Below are 25,756 nucleotides of genomic sequence, written 5' to 3' on the forward strand. Positions count from 1 at the left end.
TACAAGAAAAGCAAATATCACAAATTTCACAAATATCGCTGTAAATCTGGTCAAAAGTAACATAAAAAATTCACATACGTATTTTTAAACGTGGTTTGCTGCTAAATGTTGCAAAAAGTATTTGTTTATTTTAGCATGCACAACTTTACAATCGGTGCTCCATAACATACAAAGGTTTTTATTTGTCACTGGTTTTAAAGCTGCTTACAGAGGAATAAATAAGCAGTGCTCCAAAAGACAACATTATTTTTTACATATTATTATTACAATATTATTACATATTATTTACATACTGTGTATATAAATTAGAGCGTTTAAATTTTTTTTTTCTTCTTTTCTTGATTTGAGTCACGTCTCACTCTTAAGAGGTGATGGTGGCTCCTGAAGTGACCAGTATTACACTATTACACTACAGTGTAATACCATTTCTGACCACTGGAGGGAGGCGCAGTTTATTTATTATTTAACTTAATAATATCAGAAATATAAACTTACAACAAACTGTGAAAACACAACAAACCACATACAACCATGATCATAACAATTAACTTTTTATTCTGAAAATCAATATTTAATATAATTGGATATAAAATTTTGGGATTACTTAAAAGTCATCCAACGTCAAACAGCCTTCATTATTCTTTCTAATTTCACTTTCAACTAATCCTCAATTAACTTTCCAAAAATGTTTTTGATGTTGTGAAACTTTCTCCAAACAGTATACATTATTTTAAAACAATTAACATAATAAGGAGTTAAGACCTAAATATTTATCAGAGAAGGAGTTCTCAACCTTGGGGTCAGGACCCCTATTTTTATCACTCCCATTTCTGCCACTTCTCCATCACATTTCAAGGCCTTTTCTGTACATTTTTCCCCATTCATGACATTTTCAGCACTAAAACTATTTCCACCACTTTTCCCATCACAGATATTGACCCATTATTGTCACTTTTTTAAACCTCTTTTCACCATATTTTATGCTTATATTTGCCAATTTAACCACACAATACTGTTATATGATAATATAGTATTAATGTTATTGTTGAGTTAATCTTATTGGTGGGTAAATATTCCACAAGCAGCTGGAGTTTTGTTGTTTGTTTGTTTAGTTTTTTCTCCTGGCATTTAAGTTGGTATTGTTTATTGGTGACAAAACAAATATGTGCTGCTTGTTTTAAAGGATACAATGTTATTGTTTAAATCTGGGGGGCCTTTGAGTGGAGGAGCGGGGGTGTTTTCCCCCATAGCTCCAGATACTAGTCTTCCACAGAGCTGAAGTTTTTTCGCTCTTTGCCTTAATCAGAGATTGGTTGAATATTGTCAGTGGGTGTGTCCTTGCCCCACTTACATGCCAGTATGTCAAAGCAAGAGTAATAAATAAATAAATAATAAAATGAATATTAAGAAGAGAAAAAAAGGAAGAAAAAAAAGGAGGAACTGACAGAAAATGCTTGAGTTCCATGCTTGCGGTACTTGCATGGCCCCAATGTCAACACTGAATGCCCCTCGTGCCTTGGGGTGGAGTATCTGAGGGCGGGCTTAAAGGACACTACTGCAGCTACATGCCTGCAGCCTTGAAAACTGCCAGGCTGGCAGAATTGGAGGGTCGTGGTGATGCACTGCCTCTGTCAGGCATCACCAAGACCCCGGCAAAATGGTGTCCTGCTGAAGCAACAAGCGCCCCAGCATGGAAAGGTGGCCAATTTGAAGGTTGAAGGCTGGATTAGACATGTCGATGGGCTTGGTTCCTTCCCGTCGTGAGGCGGTTACTACAGATGCCTCACTCCTGGGGTGGGGAGCTGTGTGGCAATATTGGGCAATAAGAGGGGCCTGGAGCCTTCAGGAGAGGAGGGAGCACATAAATGTCCTAGAGCTACAGGCAATACTTCTGTCCTTGACACACTTTCTGCCCTTCCTGAAACACAGGCATATACCGGTGCCCTCAAACAACACTTTAGTAGTTTACCACATAAAACACAAGGGGGGCACGAGATCCAGTAAGGCGCTGTGCGTTGCTCAGCTGCTCCTTCAATGGGCATTCACTAATTTTGCAAGCCTTAGGGCGGTGCAGCTTTCAGGTATCCAGAACGAAGTGTCAGACTTCTTGTCCCGCCAAAAACCACCGCCAGGGGAGTGGAGACTCAACCCAGAGGTGGCGATGATTTGGAGGAGTTATGGCAGTACCCAGGCGGATCTGTTTACCTCACAAGCATCAACACATTGTCCTCTGTGGTTCTCCTGGCAGGAGACAATGAGCCCACTTGGTCAAGATATGTAGCCCATCCTTGGTCAAAGGGTCTACTCGATGCCTTTTCACTGATGCCGATGTTATTTGCAGTGCTACAGAGAGTACAACAAGGCAATCATAGTCTCCTATTGGTGGCCCCAAACTGGCCAGGGAAGCCATGGTTTCCAGTCCTACACAGGCTCCTAGACGGGGACCCATGGAGACTCCCAAGGAGGCGAGACCTCCTTTCCCAACTTGTCGGCCGCATTTGGCATCCGAATCCGGACCGCCTGCAATTATGAGTTTGGTCTTTGAAGTGCCAGAGCCACTTCTAGGGGAATGTGACGACTTTGTCGTTGAAACCATTTTAAATTCTAGAGCAGCTTTCACTAGATTACAGTATGCATATCGGTAGAAACTGTTCATACAGTGGTGTAATCAACAGGGGGAGGCACCAGAACAGTGCTCAGTGCCAATTATACTGCGATTCCTGCAAGTGTTACTTGACCAAAACTGCTCGGACTCAACCCTGAAAGTCTATGTGGCAGCCATCTCGGCCCACAGGGCAAAGATGGGGAATCAGACTATTGGGTTAATGATGTTGGTTACTCGCTTCCTGAAGGGGGCACAGCAAAAAAAAAAACATTCACACAGTAGGGCACCCTCCTGGGATCTGCTGATTGTATTACAGGTACTCTGCAGTCCTCCGTTTGAGCCCCTTGAACAGCCCGAACTGATACCTGTCAAGTATCCCGTTTTAACCGGGAAACTCCCGTATTTTACCCCTCTTTCCCACCATCTTCTTGTATTAGTATTTTCCAGTAAAGATCCCGTATTTTAATGCAATAATAATAAAAAGATGCCTTACTAAACTGAACGCCATCATTAGCCTCACAAGAACTACCACCTGAAATGGCCTGAGTGGCAGTTCTCGCGAGATTAGTGCTGACAGCGGCAACAAACCTGGAAACAACTCAGAAAACAGATGATGAATGAAGACAAAGAAAAATGAAAAAAACAAAGAACTCATGTAAATACGTTGTAAAATGTGACAGAGAGTTTATCTTCCTAAAGAGCAGCAGGATGTGCCACAGTTACACGTTCTGTAAGATTAATAACTGAGATTTTAACGTCTCCCACAGCGGAAGGAACGACGTAAAACACCATGAAAAATCAGCCAATCACAAGTGCCACAAATATGCACTGCTTTCAACAAGTGTAAAGAATGTAAAGTCTGCAACAAATGTGTCTAATAATAAGTCATTAGTGAATACCAGAGAACCACATGAGTGAGCATGAGAAATTAAAAGAAAATATATAATGAAAATAAAATGTTAATGTATAACTTAAAGACAAGCAATGTTAAATTAACAGTAAATGTGCAACGTGTTGACTTCTATATGAACTGTAAGTATATTAAATAAACACGTGCTTCTATACCCATTTATGTTTTTATTTAGGCTGTTTTATAATTTAGGAATTAGGGCTGGGCCTAAAATCGAGATTCAAGATGTATCAATTTTTCTATTTTAGCAATAAAGAAAACTATATCTATATACATATATATATATACTTTATCATTCTGCTCTGAGGTTCATCACAAACTGTAGAGCCAAGACACATCACTGTGAGCTGTACTCTCGGGTGGGATGGCCATCCCTGTACACTAGGAGGCAGTGTCATTGGTTTACTTTTATTTATAAGGCTCTCCTTGGATTACTGCCCTCTTACATCTGTACATTACTTACTAAGAGAAGCACGAACACTTATGCACTGAGATCCAATGATCAGCTGTTGCTCACAGTTCCTTTTGCCCGCACAGAGCTGGGGAAAAAAGCCTTTGCACATGCAGCTCCTTGTGCTTGGAACACACTGCAAAGAGACTGGAAGTTGACTGAATTTTTATCCTTGAATGCTTTTAAAATGAAACTGAGAGAATTTGAGACTGCCTCAGTTGTCTGTAATTGTTTTATTTGATTCTTATGTTATCCTGTATTTTTAATGTAATGTAAATGTATTTCTGTTCAGTGTTGTAACTTTGCTGCCTCTTGGCCAGGACTCCCTTGAAAAAGAGGTTTTTAATCTCAATGGGATTTTTTTCCTGGTTAAATAAAGGTTAAATAAAAAAAAAAATAATAATATTTCATATTGTCATGGCAAATTTGCGGTTGACCTCATTTGGTGACATGAATTATGCTCTGTGTTGAATGATGGAGTCCAGTCAGAGCTTGAAAGAGTACAAAAAAGGAGAGTGTCCCATCTTGTGTATTGGAAAGGCTAAAATGAAAAAGAGTACAGGATGGTCCAGAAAGGTTCTTCCTTCGGCCAGAATATACAGGACTGCCTAAAAATTCAGCTGTTCAAAAGTGCAAAGAGTAACGCAGTCATTATGTATTAAAACATCACAAATTGTACACATGAACACACATTTGATGATATGAAAATGAATATAATAATTGCCATAACATTCCCCACTTTTGGTTGCCATCAACGACCAAATGGACTAAATGGACTTGATTTTATATAGCGCTTTATCACCACACTGAAGCAGTCTCAAAGCGCTTTACATATCAGCTCATTCACCCAATCACTCACACATTCACACACCAGTGGGACAGGACTGCCATGTAAGGCGCTAGTCGACCACTGGGAGCAACTTAGCGTTCAGTGTCTTGCCCAAGGACACTTCGACACATAGTCAGGTACTGGGATCGAACCCCCAACCTCTCGATCAGAAGACAACCCACTACCACCTGAGCCACGGTTGACCAAATCAAGAAACGAAATTATTATTAATGGCATGAATCATCAAAAAATAACTTTTACTACCATCTAGATCACCAAAAATCACCATTTACATCAAGGACATCACTCATGTTCATTGACTGAGTTCAGTGGCCAAGTTGGTAACTGGGGTCACAAATAGCCAGAGGAATTGTGGAACCATGGTTAGAATCACCCCACTTGATTGGCGGCATCATGAATGAAGAACCTTGAGTGTTTTCCGCAATCACAGCAGAAGGACTTGTGACTGTATCATCTTGCAGCCAGGTGTGAGGTTGTCCACCCTCCACCTAGCTAAAAGCCTTTGGTGTGGATTATAAACAAAGCAAAGGAAGAACAAAAATCCCACGCCGGCGCGGTCCTCAGGGCTTGGTCTAGGCTCTTGTTCTAGAGCTTTTTTTTTCAACAGAGTGTGTGTCTCGTGAAAAAGAAAGTCAGCTCCTGTGATCCCACAAGGCAAGGGAACGCTTCTTTGTGCACCGCACCTGAGAAGTCAGCTTAGACGGTGTAGTTGTTATTACGCCGCCTCACTCAGTGGCCTTGTCGGATCCCCCTTCGTTGTTCAGTCAGCCTCCGTCTCAGCATCAGCTGGTGTCGGCAATCAGCTGCTTGGATCCATGTCGCCCGCTCCGCGACCTTCACTGCTGTGTGGGTCGTCAGCTGAACGCAGAAAGGGTCGGTCCACCTCCGGTTGATCCACCTTTGGTCAGTCCACCTCCGGTCGGCGTCGTAGATGATCACGAAGTCATTAGGCCGAATATCATGTAGATGATCGGTTGTTGTCAGAGGAAGGGTAGTCTCCACACACCTGGCAGCCTCTCTTGGGATGGGTTGGTACCTGAACAGAAGAAAAGAGGGGAAACAAAACTAAATGAAAGAGTACAAAAAAAGGAGAGTGTCCCATCTTGTATATTGGAAATGCTAAAATGAAAAAGAGTACAGGATGGTCCAGAAAGGTTCTTCCTTTGGCCAGAATATACAGGACTGCCTAAAAATTCCTCACACACACATTTCTACCCCAGCGTTCCACCCCCCCAGACAGATAAGAAGAAAGGAAGAAGGAGGAGGTCAAGTCGGAGGATGGCGCCACCCAGTATCTGTCCTTGATAGTGTGTGCTGGCACTGTCTGTACTTGTTAATCTAACATGACTCAGCTGTTCAAAAGTGCAAAGAGTAACGCAGTCGTTATGTATTAAAACATCACAAATTGTACACTTGAACACACATTTGATGATATGATGATGAATATAATAATTGCCATAACATTCCCCACTTTTGCAGTTGGATTGGAAGTCTCTGTAGTCTCTGGAATATATATTATGTTAGAACATCTACAATATGTCATATTGTCACGTGTCTATTTCAATCTATTTCCCCTTTGCTTCCCAGTTATAGTTATGGACAATACTTCCCTTTAATTCTCATCCTTCATCATAAGAAGCAGTGACCAGGCATGACGGTTGTAGGAGGCAGGATCGGAGTTGAAAAGACAGTGGCATTTTCTGTTCGGAAACACTCAGAAACAGAAAAAGAGGAAAACATTAAGACTTAGATGAATCATTTAAAATATCCCTCTTCTTTTGTTGGACTTGATTCGTCTCCTTTGAATATGCAGCCAGCGACCTGTATATTGGAAAAAATACACAATAACAACAACTAAGACAAAGACATCGTACACAACAACGAGTATACACATACAACAAAAACATGGACACTGAACATGAACAGTAAGGTCAGTCAAGGTCAAAGCAAGTCATTCCACTGAAAGTGGTATTATATTAAAAATAACCTTTAAAACCTGGTAAACCATTTAGAAGGCCCAAGGCCAAAAATCATAATTCCATTAACAAGCAGCAGTGAAATCTGAACACCCCACTACATAATTGGCAAAAACAGGGAGAAGATCTAGTGCATCAAAACCCAGGAGGAAAGGAAGATGAAACAGAGGAGCATGTGTCGTCAAAACAGCCATTCATCGGTCAATCACTCAATGACACGTCCACGTCGCACTCACAACGCGGTTCTCTCAGGTATACGTAACATGTCATCATTCAGTCATTCATGCACCACACATGTTCATGCCTCAATTTTCACATCCATGCATTCACAAGGTTTCGCTGCATAGTGTCTAAGTAGAATACAGGCCTCATCTAACCCACCAGCGGCGATAGCCAGTCCACCTCGTCTCTCGGGGTCAATGAGCTCCCTTTCCCCTCCCCATGCTTGGCAACCTTTTAGCGTTAATCAATTGCTTTTCACTGGCATTCAACCCAAATAGGTAACTTTTCACAACGTTCATCATCATATTTTTTCTTCATCTGATTATTAAGAGGTGCGCTCCAATCCACTTCTCCCTGTTTAGGAGATTATCGCTCATAATTTCCCGACGGTTCGCTCCATGCTGATCAAACACGACGACACTGGCCAGTGCTTCGGAACCTCGTCCGTAATAACACACAAAGATGGCTCAACTGAAGTTGCGTTAACAACCCCAGGAACCCCGCTCAGTACTCTTTCCAGACCTATATAAAGTCCAAACCGACTGGATCTCAGTTCCCCCAGCTATTTAAAACAACAGCCTGGGAACATCCGGTATTGTCCGGACATCAGATTACCCCCTTGGAGTCTTATAGCGGACCGTCAGAACCTGTAGGCACTGTTTTACTAACAGGAGTGGAGCGCCAACCTCTAATCATATATCACCGCAGAGCAAAAACAAGACAGATAGGTGTTCAGAAGACAAAAAGAAAATCATCTTATTACCTTAATATTGTGGTCAACCGTGGTCCGTGTTCCCGTACCGGTCCACGCAAAGCTCCGATGCGGGATCTTCACCGGGGTTTACCCTGCTCATTAAATTCTGCAGCGTGGCACGCAAAACCCAGAGCAGGATCCAAGTTCAATTTAATACGTTGACAAGAGCAGCCTCGAACAACCCCCACTCTAAGGGAACGTACAATATTAATATCGTAGACTGAAAATTTGTTCAGAAAGATATTCGGTTACCAAGCATGTATCAAATCAGGTGGACCGCTATCCCCTTGCAAGACAGTATGAAGCATGTTCAGCGAGTCATGGATGGTGTCCGGGAGAGAGAGGCGTTCCCCAGGAATTGTCCCGCATGTCAGAAAAGAAAGACCCCCAAAGAGCGGTTCCCCTCTCAAAGTTCATCCTTTTTCTGCACATTAAAACCAGGACTTCTAGTTAAAAAGTAATTGCCTATGTACTCATAGCAACTAATAGGACAGTTTTCTCAGGAAAAATTTGGTCCCCCTGCTGTCTAGTGGCTTTGGGCCGGCAAGACTGTCCGACGCGGAGGAGGAGGCGCGCAGAATGAAAACAATAAATGTTGAACTCGGCTGCCTGTCGCAAGCAGCTTCAAAAGGGTAAGGATACAGATTGTTTACGAGGGTATCGGTCAAAAAAAATGTCAAAACGTAAAATTGGTTGAGGCTGCAGTCCTCAATCTCTGTCTCAATTTTCCTGAAATTGAGTAAAAACAAAAAGGGTAAAAGAAGAATCTTTCGGAAATAACAAAGAAGAAAAACGTGTGAGCTCAAAAAAAATCATGGCCAAATAAATAAAAAACCATAACTTCAGCTCCAAAAGCTGAGGCAGTACAACAGAGGGCTCTTTCTTCAACGGATGTAACCATATCTTGCATTGTGGAGTTCCTCCCCTCAACAAGAAAATAAAAGGAAAGAAAAGCAAACAAAAACAAACCCACTAGTAACACTATTTTCCTCCCTTTTGTTTGTTTTTTCCTCATAAAGGCAAAAGCAGTGTAAATAAATGAGCAACATAATGAATAAAAGCAAAGATAAATGATGGGCACACATGGTCTCATGTGGCAAACAGAAGGGTTCTGTGTGAAGTTACGGTGGTCCTGTGTTTCAGCTCATAGTTATGAACGTGAGCGTGTGACTGTATGTCTGGTCTGTCTGCTTAGAGCACACCTTCTTTTAAGTGTTTCTCGAAGCGTGTCAGAGAATGAATGAAAACAAAATAATCTAGCGTACAGTCAGAAAATAGAGAGGTTAGTATTGTCCAATCAAAGGAGAAGCTTGTTGGCTATTTGCTAGTTGTCCCCCCCATGCCAAAGTTCAAGGCTAAAGTGATATAGCACTACCACCAAAGACTGTGGTGGACTTCTTATGGCTTGGTATCCTCGTGGCTTTTGAAACAGTCTTTTTGTGGTGAAGGTGTTCCAGCAGACGTGTGACCAGTCTGCAGTTGCTGCCCATCGTTCAGGCAGTAATCGTGGCGTCCAACCCGCAACTCATTGGTGGGGGAGTGTCCAACCAACTCCGACGCCCACAGGTTCTCAGTCTTTGATGATGGGGCAGGATGTGTTAATCCCAGCATTTCCCCATCCCATAGACGATGAAGAGTTGACTTGTGACTGAGCGAGTTATTTTGTTACAGCATTGCTTTGCTGAATGGGAGAGTCGAGTCCTTTGATAGTCGATTTCCTTCTGAAGCTTGGTCCTTTGAATGATGTTGACAGTTCATTAGCATAGGGGTTGAAGGTGATTTCATTCATTGAGGGCTTTCATTGAAGATGCTGTATCTTTTATTTATTTATTTATTTATTTATTCAGTTTATTTCCGACATGGTTGCATTCACAGAAGTTTTGTTCTCTTTTTTTGTTTTGTACATGTCGAAAAAGGAGACGAGAGAAGCAGTTTGCTTATCTAGGTCCCGTCCCCTGTTTAAAACACAGAACATTTACATCAAAGCTTGTCTCTCTGGTCAAACAGTCTTTGGTTCTTCTGAGCACAATTACAGTTTTTTTTTTTTTTTTCTGTCCTTTTTATGTAGGATTCATTCTCATCTGTTGTCAGTGTTGTCTTTTTTTATTCCTCCTCCTCTCCATCGTTGTTCGTGTCATCCTTCTTCCCTGCAGATTTCAGCACCAGTTGATAAGTTCCATCTCGTCGATGTGTTGATCACGTATTCTTGTAAGAATGTGTTCGAGTTTTTTCTTTATATCTAGTCAAGTTTGCAGCTTGTTTTGTCTCTGCATCAAGGCTATTCCAGCTGGAGATAGCTCTATTGACAGTGCTGTATTTTCCAATGTTAGATTTAACCCTTTCTTGTATAAATACATTACTGTCTTAGTTCATAAGAAGTTTGTTTGTATATGAAACGTTTTTGTATTTGATATCTAAGTGTTTTAAGAGATGCCCTAAATGCTAGAATTTGTGTGTTGTAGTGTATTATTTCTTGCAGTTTTAGGTATTTGGCCTTTTCAAATAGTTCATTTGTGTGTGCGTTGTGTGGTGCTTTATACAGAATTCTAATTGCTTTTTTTTTAAGTTTAAATAAAGGTTCAAGATACGTTTTGTAGGTGTTTCCCCAGATTTCTGAGCAGTAATTTAAATGTGACCCAACAAGGGAAGAATAGATTGTCTTCAGTGATTTGGTATGTAGTATTTGTTGTAATTTCCATAGGATGTAGCTGCTTTTGGCAACTTTGTTTTTAACTACTTGTATGTGTTATTTCCAGGTCAGTTTCTCATCTATCCACACTCCTAGTGCTCTATATTATTTTACTTGTTCAATTATGTCCGTGTCTAGTTTCAGTCTAATGTTTTCTTTAATTTTTTTATTTCCAAAACTGATGAATTTTGTTTTGCTGACGTTTAGGGCTAGTTTATTTACATTGAGCCATGTTTGGATTTTTGATAGTTCCTCATTCGTCGTTTCTATTAGAGTTTTAATGTCTTTACCTGAGCATAGAATGGTTGTGTCGTCTGCAAACAGCATTAGTTTGAGGCAATTTGAGACTTTGAAAATGTCATTTATATATAGAATGAACAGTTTTGGCCCTAAAATCGAACCCTGTGGCACACCACATTGTATGGTTTGGCATATTGATATGTTTTGTTCAAAGTCAACATATTGTCTCCTATTTCTCATATAACTTTTAATCCAGTTCAGGGCATTGTGTCAAATGCCGTAGTTTTGAAGTTTTTCTTCCAGAATGCCATGGTTTATTGTGTCAAATGCTTTTTCAAGGTCCAAAAAAATGCCGAATACATATAAATTATTTTCTAGTGCATCTCTTATATTTTCCGTGATGTCAGTTATAGCCATTGCTGTTGAACGTCCTTTTCTGAACCCATATTTACGGTGGCTGGGAAATGTCAGGTGAATGCATTTACAGAAATGAACACAAATGCAAAACAGGTGACAACACGAATGAAAACCGGCCACAACAAAAGTGTTTCCGCAACGGAAGTGTTTTCGACGGACGGTATTATGATATGATAGCCTGCTATGACAAATATAAGAGTATCCTGATCAATTTTCACTTACTTTCATACGCGTTTCGATGTCTTCTTCTTGTTCTTCTCTGTTCTGGTTAAAAACATCCGCCAGAAACGTGTTAGTCTGTAATACCGGTCCGTCGGAAACACTTCCGTTGTGGCCATTTTGCATTCGTGTTGTGACCTTTTTGCTTTTGTGTTCATTTCTTTAAATGCATTCACCTGACACTTCCCGGCCATCGGGTTTCCGCAAGGGAAGGAGATGATAATTTAAATAAATCAACTTTTAAGCTCGATTGTTGTTTTATATTGTTATACAGTTAAGTCTGTAGATTATACACCCTTGACGGTATGATGGCGCAGTGAAGTGTGACACTGCTCTAGAAAACGTTGGGTCGTGGGTTCGCGTCCCACTTCAGTGTTTTTTTTATGACATTTTCTAGGATGTTGAGATGACTCTGGCGACAATATTACATTAAAAATCAATATAATTGATCAATATCAAGCAGCAGTCACTGTCTTTATGTCCAGTGTAACAGGAGGGCTCTCTATGCAGCCATCCTATGCTGCTGACGCGTCTCCTCAAACACATTTTATTCATATTATTCACCACTCGTCACGTCACTGAAGCAATAAAGTGATGAAGCGACCAAAAAGTGTGACTAATTATGGGTGATGTAAGCCACTATAGTCACTGAAGACTGAACGCACCTTTAGAACAGGCTCATATTCATCAAACACCACCTTATTTCACCCATTACGGTGAATAAATCACTATTTTCCGTTTGGTTGTCATGGCAGTTTGAGTATTCTTTGATCCATTGATGATGGCTTTTTATCGCGTGCGTGCACGTAAGTAACCCAAGGTTTACATACTCAGGGTTGATTAACCTACTTCATACCAGCTTTAATGGAATCCGATACCCAGAGTTTCCCATCGCTGGGTATGTTGACCCAGAGTTTATGGATAGACTCAGAGTTTGTTAACCCGCATTTATGGAAAACCCCTCTGGGAGGCAGAGGATATCGAAACAAACAAAAACCAAAACCAAGAACCAAGGAGCGAGAGGAAAGAAGAACAATGTCCAGCAGCCAAAAACACTTGTCGATCCAGGAGTTACTGGCAAGAAAACCAAGTCCAGTTCACGAGTGGTATCATAGAAGAACGAAATGAAAGTAAATTTCCCAGCACTAACCTGAAGCAAAGCCTCCCATTTATACCTAGCAGTTAATCAGCTGCAGCTGGAGACCAATCAGCAGGAGCAGGCTGCTGGGAGGGACGCCAAGATTTCCTGCCTGCCCTCCAAAATAAAACCCTATCCTGACAGATGGATTTCTGAGTGCACATATTGATCAGCTGTTTGTTAATAAATGTCCCTGTGTAGCATTTTGCATCAGCAAATTTAACCCAGAATTGTCTTTCTGGTCAGACTTTATTTGATAAAACTATCTCGATTTGTATTGTATATCACCATTTAGAGAAAATATATTGAGATTTGAGTTTTGGTTCATATTGCCCTAGTAGGAATGTTCACAGCATTTCAATGTTAATAAATGTTGACCTACCAGATTCTAATCACATAAATGTATTTAGTAAGTGGTTGACAAGTGGGTATTTTAGATTTCTTGTACACTTGTCTTAAAATATAAGGTATAAAGGCGCTTGGTTGGGCAGGTGGGATGGCTGGTAGTGGGTGCCAGAAAATTTCCCTTATTTTCAAATCCAAAACTTGACAGGATTGGTTTTAAAGCATCACTAAATGACTTCTTTAAAAATGATGACGTGGTTTCATGAGAGTGCGTCTGGGGTTTAAGCCAAGCCTGCTGCTTGAACCTGTTAGGGAGCAGGTTTGACCGACGGACTGTGTTAGGTCCAAATACGTTAAGACCGTTGCTAAAATGTGAATGTTGGGTCTAAATACGTTAAGACCGTTGCTCAATCACATCTCAGGGAGAAAAACACTATCTGACTTAAAAGGCGACCAGAGGCAGAGAGGTGCGAGCTGCAGCTCGGAGAAAAACCCAACAAAAAGAGACACAAAAGTCCGATATAAGTTGGATTGCTCTGATGGTGATGCCTCAGAACCAGGTATTTATTATAGAAAACATAGACCACACCCAGAGGGCTGTGCAACAGCGCTCTGGGTGCAGGATTAATACCATATATGGTAACACAAAAACTTTGGGGGAGAAAAAGGCTCATATGTCCATGCAGTGGGTCACATACCCCCACACTGGCCCAAACTAGTTTAAACCAGCTATGGTGGACAATGGATATGTTTTGCAAACACACACACACACACACACACACACACACACACACACACACACACACACCACACACACACACACACACACACACACACACACACACACACACAGTTAATCATGGATAATTTCATATTCTAACTATCGTTTAATCATTTAACTATAACTAATAAAGTAATAAAAACCACACAGACTATAACATATCTTACATATCCGCCCTGTTGTGGGTTTGGAAAACATCAAGCAGACGGGCGTCTTCACAGGTTTACCCGGTGCCATCATAGGACCAAAACAACAGGGATGACCACCGTGAGGTGGGGCGAAAACCCGACAGCTAGTACGGGAAAAATTCCCCACCGTCCCCCCCTGCTGGGGCGAACATCGATTCTGATCCACGGTGATCTGGAGACAGTTCAGGGTGTATGTACAACTGATGACCCAAAACCATGGTGTTGAAGATAGGGCTTTAGGTCTCAGTGTGTGTTTGGAGTTGGTAAGGGAGGGTCAGAGGTTACCAGCACATAACCCTCCAGTAGCAGTGAACCTTTACCGCTCACTGTGATGATGGGAAGGTGTGGCAGGGTCTTAGTCCATCAATGGGGCAGATGGGGAGAGACCCATAACATGGAGTTGGTACTCTGGGGAAGCCTGGACCTGCATAGCACCGATGATCATGTTGTCTATGCCTTTCTTCACACAGGGGACGATGCAACAGCAGGCAAGACCAACGACCAGCAGCACAGCCAGAAGAGGGAGACCCAGACGTAGCAGGAATTGGAACCAGGAGCCTTGGAACAGCCAGTCCCACCCGGATGAATGGACATTGGACTCGTCAGCTGACATGGCACCTTCCAGGTTGCGGAGTGTTTGCAGGGCGTCTTCGATGGACTCCGAGGAGTTATTAGGTATGTATGTACAGCAGGTAGCACCCACCATAGCACACACACCACCTGTGGAAGCTAAAATCGTATCTAAAGCCATACGGTTCTGAATAGCCATTTGCGCGGTGGCCGCTGTTCTAGCATTCATTTTGTTATTAACAGCTAAAGATGCATTAAGAAGCATGTGAAAGCGGTATTGAAGGGTCTCTACCATAAGGGAATTCTTACCCACGCCTATATTAGGGAAAAGAGCATGAACGACTTTTTGACTAGTTGACCAATATCTATGTTCGGGAGGGACATCTGAGCCCCATATTGCATCATGAGGTGTGAAGGTTATAATCTCACGACGAGAACGACTAGGCATTGTCATATGAACTATGAAAGACCCATCTGTGACTGCTACTGGTACACAAACGGCTGACATATTAATTGGAGGGGAAGGATAAACTTTATCACCGCACTTCAACCAAACACCGTCTCTAGCAAACATTGGGACAACCGTACTGACGTTCCGAACGGTAGCACAATGGTTTATGTCTACCGATGGTAGACCTTTGGTGTTAGTTGGTGGACCATTAAATCGTACGCATAAAGGATAGCAGTGAGTATAATTACCACAGGGGACAGCATTCGTGTTTAGGTGTTTAGCAGCCTGACCTAAGGGCTCGAGGGTTTTTAGCACTGGTAGAACAGGAGGGCACGGGGTCGCGGACTTATTTTGTAAACATTCTAGTACTTTCTTTGAGTCAGGGGCTGGCAGGGATGCGGACAACAGAGTCGGGGATGTTACAGCGTGCGGCAGATGTGAGCAAACATAGCAACTATCATTAGTTACTGTTCGTGCAGATAGTTCTACCATACGGTACCAAGAATTAGCGCGCAGACGATGATGGACGTGATTATTTTGTTCAGACAGTAATGCGAGTAACGAGTCAGGTTCTTCTGTTGGCATAGGTTTTGCATTTATAACTCGTATATTCTGTCTAACCTCAGGTGATAACACTATGTCCATGCGTGGTTTAACTACAATGGGAGTGGCCGGAGGTGTAATACAAATATCTACCCAAAAGATGGGATCTGTCCCTTGTACGTCAGGGCCGAATCCCATAAGCAAACAAGAAGGAGGTACCGCGGTGGTGTTAACGGTTAGGAGTAGGATTTTTTGTTTCTGAACAATTGTTTTTCGCAATGACAGATATGCCGCTGTAACGGTACGTGTAGATGGTGTGAGGGGCCAGGTAATAGGGGTGTAGCTTGTATGGAGGAGTACCTCAGACCAACCATGAGTAGACCATGATTGGTCTGCTCCCCGGACTTGCATGTACCATTCATAATTTACATAGTCCTTACCATGTTTCCATGGTGTGTAGCCTTTATTAGCCAGAGCCTCTAGTGGAATTGTAACGTCACTTAAAATGTCCGGTATTTGTGGTATGCACATAACGAGGTTAAAGCCCCCGGGGCATCTACCTATGTAATCATACCAAGGTGAGCTTAGAGCCCCTGCTAGCACTTCCTGGGATCCCACGAGGAGGAGGAGGAACAACAGATCCATCTCTGTGTTACTAGGGTGTATCACCTGCTGTGGTGGGTTTCTGTACCTTTTTCCCGTGTGATTGGTGTATCCACGTCTGTCTTTCAGCTATCTTAAATGCAGTTGGTGTGGTTAGCAGAACTGTGTAAGGGCCGTCCCACCGTGGAGTACACCAGTGTTTTCTCTTAATCACCTTGATGAGGACCCAATCACCAGGACGAAGGGGATCTGAAACAGGTAAAGAGAGACTAGGCAGTGTATTAGCTTCAACAATTTCAGCATCTGTGAATAATTTAACCATCCATTTTGTTATTGGATCCAACTCTCCCTCCTGATCCTGCACCCACTTAGAACTGGTGAGGGGTAGGTGAAACGGTCGTCCTGTGACAACCTCAAAGGGGGTCAAACCCTGTGTGTTTGGTGTTATGCGCATGTACATTTCTACCAGGTTAACACACTCTGGCCAGGGCCTGTTTGTTTGTTCTACAGCTTTTTTTAATCTGTTTTTAATGGTACCATTGTTGCGTTCTACCAATCCAGCACTAGCCGGGTGGTAGGAGCAGTGATGTTTTAATTCAATGCCCATGGCCTCTGTCAGCAGGAGTATTACTCTGTTAACAAAATGGGGTCCATTGTCGCTCCAAATCTGTCGTGGGATGCCATGTTGAGGTATTATTCGTGTCAAAAGGGCCTTTGCCACTGTCATTGCATCATTTGTTTTAGCGGGCACTATGGTGACCCATTTTGAGAATGAGTCCACCAGAACCAAACAATACGTATACCTCTGAATAGTGTGCAGTGTTATGAAATCCATCATAATGACCTCAAAAGGATATGTACCAGCTGGCGTTTTACCCCGAGGGGGCCTAACATTACCCTGAGGATTATGACGACAACAGATGATACACTGACGACAAAAGTTTTTAAAATGGGTTTGGAGTCCTAGTGGTATATGAAATGACTGTTTGACTATGTCTACCATCCCTCCTGTTGAGACATGGGCCAACCCATGGCTCATTCTAGCAACGACGTCAAACAAACATCTAGGCAAACATGGCTTGTCATTTAACATAAATACTCCAGAGTCCTTTTTAACAGCACCTTCAGTCACCCATTTCGTTTTCTCACTTTCAGGAGCATTAACATGCATATCAATCAGGACTTCATCCGGCAAGCAAAGTGGTACAACATCAACAGGCAACAACTGGACAGTAAGTGCTTCAGTAAAAGCAGCTTTTTTAGCTTCAACATCAGCTTTTGCATTGCCCAGAGAGACAGCATCAGTGGCGCCAGTATGTGCTTTGCATTTACATATCGCCAATGATGTAGGTAAGAGGACTGAAGCAAGAAGGTCTTTTAACAGGGAGGCATGTTGCACAGGCTTTCCACTAGATGTCTTCATACCTCTCCTAGCCCACTGAGCAGCAAACACATGAACTGTGGAAAAAGCATACTGGCTATCAGTGTAAATTGTGACTTTCTTGCCTTTGAAAAGTCTACAGGCTTCTGTCAAGGCCACGATTTCAGCTGCCTGTGCAGACTGATTTCCAGCCAATTTGCCTGATTTCAACACAGTGTCGCATGTAACTACTGCATAACCAGTATGATTTGTTCCATCAGGTGCTTTGGAGGAGGAGCCATCTACAAACACTACATCTCCGTCTTTCAATGGAATGTCTGTCAAATCTGGACGTGGCTTGCATGTCACCGACACTAACTGTCCACAGTCATGCGGTGTCCCATCGTCAGCTGTTGGTATCAATGTAGCTGGGTTAAAAGCAGCACAGCGCTTTAGAATGAGGTTGGCTGGGGTCAACAAGGTGTTAGTAAGGTGTAAAAACCTGGCAGGAGATAAGAACGACATTTTTGTTTGTGTTAACAGGATGTCAACTGCATGGCTGACTAACAGTGTCAAAGGATGGAACAACACTACTTCAGCAGACGCGTGCACAGCCATGGCTGCGGCGCAAATCGCCTGAACGCAATGGGGAAGTGCCCTAGCCACATCATCTAATCGTTTAGAGTAATAGGCTATTGGTCGTTGCTTCTCACCGTATTGCTGTAGTAGTACTGATGTCATGTAACCGTTCTTACAGTCAACAGACTGTGTAAATGGCTTGTTGTAATCTGGCAGCGCCATCACCCCTGTTCCTGTTATGATTTTTTTCACTTTTGTAAATGCTTCTTCCGCGTCAGGTGTCCACTGCAAAGGTGCGCTTAAAGTTTGATGTGTATCTAACATTAGGTTCTGTAATGGGGCAGTTATGATAGCATAATCAACGATCCACGACCTGCAATAATTCGCTAGGCCTAAAAAGGCCATCATTTGTCTGACGGTAAGCGGTTTTGGTTGCCATTTGTACTGCTTCCTTACGTGAAGTAGTAAGTTCTTTCCCTTCAGCTGAAATGTTATGACCAAGGAATGTTACTTTTTCCTGTGTAAATTGTAGTTTTTCCAATGAGGCCTTATTTCCTGTTTTTGCCAAATGTGTGAACAGCCTGATTGCCTCTGTTTCATTTTCCTCTTTGGTGGGGCTGGCCAATAAAATGTCATCAACATAAACAATTATCTGTGTGGTCTCTGGCCATGTGTGGTGGCTGATGCACCTGTTTATCTCCGCTGAAAAGATAGTAGGGCTATCACAGAACCCTTGTGGAAGGCGAGTGTAAGAGTATTTTTTGTTCTCAAATGTGAATCCAAACCATCCCTGAGCTGTACTATGAAGAGGAATGGAGAAAAATGCATTACTTAAATCAATTACAGTGAACCATTTTTGATGAGGTTGTAATTCATTTAACAATGTGTGTGGGTCTGGTACATTTGGAGCTCGTGATTTAACAGCCTGATTTACTGCTCTTAAATCATGCACCATTCTCCAGCCCCCCTGTGGCTTTTTCACAGGGAAGATGGGGGTGTTGCATTGAGCTGAGTCATGTTCCTGTAACACGCCTGCAGTCAGTAAATCATTAATAACAGGCTTTATTCCTTCTTTTGCATCTGATTTGAGTGGATACTGTCTAATTCGAGGCCTGTGAGATGTGGCTGGATCTATGGTTACAAATGTTGCGGTTGTCATAAGTCCAACATCTGTCTTTGATGTAGCCCACAGACATGATGGCACTGTAGGGAAATCATTTGAAGTCAGGGTGAACACAGAAAGTCATGCATCCAAATGCACAGCAGGGGGCGCCAAAGTACACCAGTTCAGCACTTGTCTTTTCACAAAGCCACAAAAGGAGCCTCTGTATGTGAATACATTGTGTCTCTCCTTCCTCCAAAGGTCACTCTTGACAGGAAGTGCAGCCAACAGATCATTTGCATCTCTCCACTGTTTGTGTGCCGGTTTTTGTAAACAAATATGTGGAAACCGTGGGGGGTTTATTGGTGTCAGCTCTGGAGGCAACGTCACTCTGATTATAATCCATCCATCTGGAGACCAACAAACGTCTGTCAATGTTATTTTCTGTGGTGACAATCGCAGAAACTTTTCCTCCCAGGCTTTAGCAACTGCTCTGCCCTCAGGAGACAGGTCTGGTCTCCTTAGCCAGTCTGGTTGACCTGGCAGGGGTCCTTCAGGTCTGACATACATCATTGTAACATGTAGTGGCCACTGTGTCTGTGTTTCTGTAGGAACGACAAATGTTTTAGCTATTTTAGCCCGCAGTTCCTCCATAGATCCAACCACTGACCGAGGGCCTGTTGACACTGGATCCAATGTATAGAATTTATTAGGAATGACTGGGCTTTGCAACACCATAAGTGATTCTTTAGTTTCTGATAAAAATTTCTTTGGCACTATTCCATTAGCCGTTGGCACTAAACTGATCTGTAACTTACTGAGAAGATCCCTTCCCATTAGATTGAAGGGACAGTCAGTTGTCAAAATAAATGGGTGTGTATAATATGAACCATCTTCATCTTGCACAATGACCTCCTTAGACCAACAGGCATATTGAGGCTTTCCACCCACTCCCACTATGCCAATAACCTTTTTGGAAGTGACTACGCCTTCCACCTGATCACGGAGGACAGAAACATCAGCTCCAGTATCACACAGAAAGTGACTGGTGTTTGTTTTGGTCCCCACCAACAATGTACGTTTTGGGTATTTTCATGTGTTAATGTTACAGCTGCATAAATGGAGAAATCAACAAAATGATTTGGATTTTAAAGGTGGGGGATGTTCATATTCTGCAGGTAAATCATTGTCATATTGATCAGCATCCTCATCTTGCCCTAAAAAGGCTATGTCACACTCTGAGGTTTCATTATCTGTTCCGGAGTCACTGATTGCATGTCCCTCGGCCAGTCCTGGCGTCACTGCCTAGGAGTTTGCCCGAACGACGTATGGTCTGTTTTTTGCTTTTTTCTGGGCAGTCTCTTGCCATATGTCCCTCCTCATGACAAATGAAACATTGTCTTTTTTCTCGATCTATTTTTGCTTGTTTTTCCTCATCAGGCGTTCTGGTGCGATATGGCTTTTTTCCCTGTCTTTTAAACCCTGAGCGCTGGCTCACCAGGGCTGCAGCCATGGCCTCAGCCAATACATTAACATTAGCTGATTCAGTTTTTGCTTTCTTTTTCTCAGTGACTTCATAAGCATGTTCGGCCCATTCCATTAGCTCTGGAACAGTGAGGGTGCGGTGTGTGACACAGTTTGCTTTTATGAAATCTGACACGTTTGGCAACAAACCACTAATTAACCACATTTTTAGCTGTATTTGGTATGGATTATCCACCAGCGGAGAATGAGGAAGCCCGCTATTAGTCCTAAAAACCGTTTCTAAACGGGCACGATATTCCATTGGCGTCTCGTCTGATTTCTGACGACACGCACTTATTTCTTCGTGGCTTGGAGGTTTTGTGTAAGTCGCCCTAACTCTTTGCATCAGTGCTTCAACCTGCTGTCGCAGCTCATTAGAGTTATGTGCTAGGGGCTGACGGTTAACTTGTCTCCCCGTGAAACCGCCCACCACTACTGGATATCGGTGTCTAAGTGTTAGTTTTTAAAACCTTTTCCACCTCAGTCCATTTAAATGCCATGTCTCAATCAACCCACATACTTGTTCAGCATAAGCAGTCGGGTCCTTCTCAACATCGCATACGCCCCTACAGGCATCTAATGCTTCCTGCTCCGTCCATGGCCGAAACAACAACAGCTGTGGGGATGTGTACCCTGTAATGGATCCTGTGGGTTTAGGAATTCTCCTGCACGAGGGTTAGCTACCTCTATCATGGGTAAAATTGGATATAGATTTCCTCCATCCCCGCTATGTGATATTGCTCATCCTCCTCACTGTTAACACTTTCTTTCATCTGTTTTGACTTTTGTTTAGCTGCCCTAGTCACAGGTCCCTTTGTTCTTGTCCTGCAACTGCTCCCCCCTCTTGTAAACCCCCTGCGGCCCCATTCTGTTGCTGATTTGTCTCCTCAACTCTACGCGGCGTACACACACGGTCTCATCAAAAGGCTGTATTTTAGCTGCAGCTAACACTTTCTGTTTCCTTCTCTCTTCACCTTTCTCTATCTGTGTTTTCCTGATACTCATAGCATCCTTCCAGATACACACTACTCTTAAGTGGTCTGCTATTAACTCAGCCTGCTTAGGACGTAACTTTTTTAATGCCTTCACTCTTTTTCCTTTACACCAGATGGACACTTTTTCTATTCCAGCTTCGTCTGATAATTTCCCTGCAAACCCACAATTTTTGTACCAATCATCTAGATAGCAACAACTACCGGGATACTTTCTCTGCATGAATTTCACATCATTATTTTCCATCAATGCTTTACGCTGCGCGTTACCCCATGTTCTCAGCACGGGATTTACAGACACCGTTACAACAAAGAAACACCACAAAGAAACAACACCACAAAGAAACAACACCAACAAACTCCCGTCTGCCCTCTGTCCCTTTACCACGCCGTGTGAGTTTTACGTCACCCACCACGGTCTTCACTCCCCGTTGTACGTCACGGGTACTATGGTGAAAAGACACAGCTTCTCACCTCGTCAGTGTTCTCCCTGGTTCGTGGGACCCGTCACTCCCCCGTCCGGGTCGGTGCTGGAACAAGCTGTGACCACCCCTGCAAGGAGGGGGTGCCGGCAGTTTTACTAATGGTCCGGTTGCGCCCGCACCGATCCAGACGAAAAGATTGTAAGGTCCCGGGTTTCGGCACCAGTGAATGTTAGGTCCAAATACGTTAAGACCGTTGCTAAAAATGTGAATGTTGGGTTCTAAATACGTTAAGACCGTTGCTCAATCACATCTCAGGAGAAAAAACACTATCTGACTTAAAAGGCGACCAGAGGCAGAGAGGTGCGAGCTGCAGCTCGGAGAAAAACCCAACAAAAAGAGACACAAAAGTCCGATATAAGTTGGATTGCTCTGATGGTGATGCCTCAGAACCAGGTATTTATTATAGAAAACATAGACCACACCCAGAGGGCTGTGCAACAGCGCTCTGGGTGCAGGATTAATACCATATATGGTAACACAAAAACTTTGGGGAGAAAAGGCTCATATGTCCATGCAGTGGGTCACATACCCCCACACTGGCCCAAACTAGTTTAAACCAGCTATGGTGGACAATGGATATGTTTTGCAAACACACACACACACACACACACACACACACACACACACACACACACACACACACACACACACACCACACACACACACACACACAGTTAATCATGGATAATTTCATATTCTAACTATCGTTTAATCATTTAACTATAACTAATAAAGTAATAAAAACCACACAGACTATAACATATCTACAGACTGTGTTACTATGGTAAACCAAGGTGTTTTCTCGCTCATGAAACGGCCATTCCAGTTAGAATTTGGCTTAACGGAGCCGGACTCTCAGGTTAAACCTGGTGGGTATTTCATTAAACCCAGCTCAGGGTTAAGTCCAAGTTTAACCAGTTGTTTGCTATGATATATTGAATAAATAACACCTTCTTTTACCCTTTACTACTTTTGAAATGTTCAAACCACAGTCTGTCCTTTTTTCTTTTTTTTTTTTAACGTGTTTGTCCTTTATTTTCACTGCTCAGTAACAGATGATGTCATGTCCTGTTGGTCTCAGCATTGGTTCCTATTGGCTTCTCATTCATCGTAAAAGCTGCAGCGCATGCGCCGTCACGATCTTGTGGGTCTTATGAAAACGTGCACTTAAGCTAAACACTGTCAGCTGGCTCGGCTTAGCTGGGGAGCTACAAGCTGAGAAGAGTTTGATGAAATGGTAAAAGCCAGCATAGTCACTGACGGCTTAGTCACAATATAACATCTTAAATAAAACTCTGATGTTTGGATTTAAATTATGAACTTTTGTCACAATTAATTGTGGCTGCGAGCAGCGCACAAGTCAAGGATTAAACAACAAAAGATTTTGATTCACAAAAAATCAACGTTGAGGCTATAGATATTAGATCAGATGTTTTGTGTCTGCAGTAAATACGTTGTTGATAGCAGAAAGGGACAACTTGACATTTGGTCTAAGAAAGTGAAAAAGAGAAGAGGAAAGGGATTAAGAAGGTATTGATTATCAGTAGAGTTAAAGGTTTAAAACTCCTAGGGTAGCGTTGTCTAACATTAGTACGTTTGTAGATCTCCTGATAAGATGAAGTTTGCAAAGGTATAAGAAGAAAAAAAGAAGAGGGAAGAAGGGAAAAAGAAAGAAAGAAGAGAAATAGGGGATTTTAAATCATACAGTATTAGGATATTGACTGGGATATGAGTTTTTCCTCTTTTGTTTTTCCTTCTTTAAGTTACTGGATTGGCAGAGCCTTCACCTCTAGAGCTCATGGCCAGGTATCTGCAGGACTCAGGGAAGTGTTTTTAAAATTGATTGAATGACATTTTGGAAAAGTGTGGTGTTATAACATGCATTTATATGTTTCCGTGACCTGGGTCGTGACGTTAAAGCTGAGAGAGAGGAGTCTGGAGCCGCTGTGAAGGATCTGTGATCAAAGGGGCGACAGGAGTTACGGGAAAAAGAAGGAAAAAAAAGGAGGGAAATAAGGAGGGACAGCTCTGGAAATTTAAAAGATGAATCCATTTACACCGAACCAGATTACATTTTTGGGTAAATTATGAATTTGATTGGATAAAAAATAGAGTAAACACAAAAGTTATATTAGATTATTAATAAAGCAACAGTTGTCTTAGGTTTTATTCAGATACCTTTAATTTAGATTATTTGGCTCTGGAGTAATGGTGTGGACGTATGAATGATCACTAATTGATCATTGTTTTTCCTATAGATGAGGAGACACTTTGGAGATACACTGCAGTATCTCCCCCCGCCCAGCCCCAGCCACCCCAAAACCATCCTCACACATATTTTTGTCCAGTCCTACAATTTTTTGGGCCAGTCCAACGCCATCTCCATCTCTGCCCATACAAACACTCACACCTGTGGTGTTGCAAACTCCAGCTGTTGAAAGTTGGGATGGAAGGATGACAAGGGTCTCAGTTTAAAGACTGAACTTTGCGAATGTCCAAACACAGGACACGTTTTATCAGAAGAAGATGGAAGACAATAAAGAGGAAGAACAGTAAAATGTTTTCTGGATGTTGGTGTTTTTTTCTGTTCAGATTGTGAAAATGTATTTTTGTTCCGGTTCAATGGTTTACAAGAATGACTTTGATGAATGAAATTTGTAACATGTTTTTCCTATAAGAGGTATGGATTTCATGTGTTTGAGATGTTTCCCTTGGGTTTTGACTTTAGATGAAAATTGTATTGTTTGGTGACTAATTTACTAATAAAACTAATCCTCACTTAACCATTTTAATTTAACGTTTTTTCACAATGTTTTAAATGGTTTTCTGGAAGATCGAAAGTGAAAGGTCATTTAAATGGTTTTATCAGGTGATACAATGATGAATGGTTTATCAGGTTATACAATGATGGTGGAACTGTAAACTGTAACTTGTATCGCCTATAATATACTGTTTCACAGTAGTGGTTTAGTTTAGCTAGATTAGGGACGATGAAGGGGTGAAAGCGTCTTTTGCTTGTCTGGTATTTGGGCAATTTAGGACCAGGCTTGGTGTTTGGCGGCAAGATTTGCATTACAATGGTCACTGTCTTAGAGTATGCTAATTTGTTCATGCTTTTACATCCGTTAATTAGGATGTAGGACTGATTAATTAGGGGGATAGGATATCCCAGACAGTGACCACTAAGGCTGAACGATTAATTGCATTTGCGATTTTATCGCGATATTACATGACACGATTTCGAAATTGCGGAGGCACGCAATTTTGATTTGCCGTTTGGTAGAAATTACACCCATTCTTTTTTTCTTTTTTTTGTCTGCACATGCTGTCAAAGGTCAACACTACAAGAAGTGCAATCTTTTTTAGACAGCATTGCATTTTTTTTTTTATTGCAATTAAATAAATTGCATTATTTTAATTACACCCATTCAATCCATTCAATACATTTGTGACCACACACAGCCTGTCCGCCAGATGGCGGTAATGCGCCCGCAGTCAATAATGTTGACCGAATTCAGGGGAGAAGAAGTAGGAAGCTCAGGCTAACAGAGAGGTTAGCAAACAGTTGTCTCGTGTAGACTTAACAACAATGTCTTTTGATATTCAAGAAAGCCAAGAAGAAAATGCCGGAGCAAGTCAACATCTGTCTCTGGAGCCGAAGAGACAAAGTTTGTCTATTGTGTGGGAGTATTTTGGGTTTAAAAAAAGATGACGCTGAGCAGTCGGAGGTGTTTTGCCGAATATGTGGGATGAAAGTTTGTA

General features: G+C 42.2%; 1 protein-coding gene across 1 annotated transcript; it reads right to left on the bottom strand.

The window, feature by feature from the left end:
• Window positions 1–13,649: 13,649 nt before the first annotated feature.
• LOC114470229 (uncharacterized) lies at window positions 13,650–18,317 on the bottom strand. Its single transcript, XM_028458289.1, has 2 exons — window positions 16,752–18,317; window positions 13,650–14,725 (listed from the first exon to the last, which is right to left on the bottom strand). The coding sequence occupies exons 1-2, from the start codon at window positions 18,297–18,299 to the stop codon at window positions 14,141–14,143; spliced, it is 2,133 nt and encodes a 710-aa protein (XP_028314090.1). The 5' UTR covers window positions 18,300–18,317; the 3' UTR covers window positions 13,650–14,140.
• Between the last annotated feature and the right edge of the window lie 7,439 nt (window positions 18,318–25,756).

Source organism: Gouania willdenowi, chromosome 9 (genome assembly GCF_900634775.1).
Source record: "Gouania willdenowi chromosome 9, fGouWil2.1, whole genome shotgun sequence".
Classification (NCBI taxonomy): Eukaryota; Metazoa; Chordata; class Actinopteri; order Blenniiformes; family Gobiesocidae; genus Gouania; species Gouania willdenowi.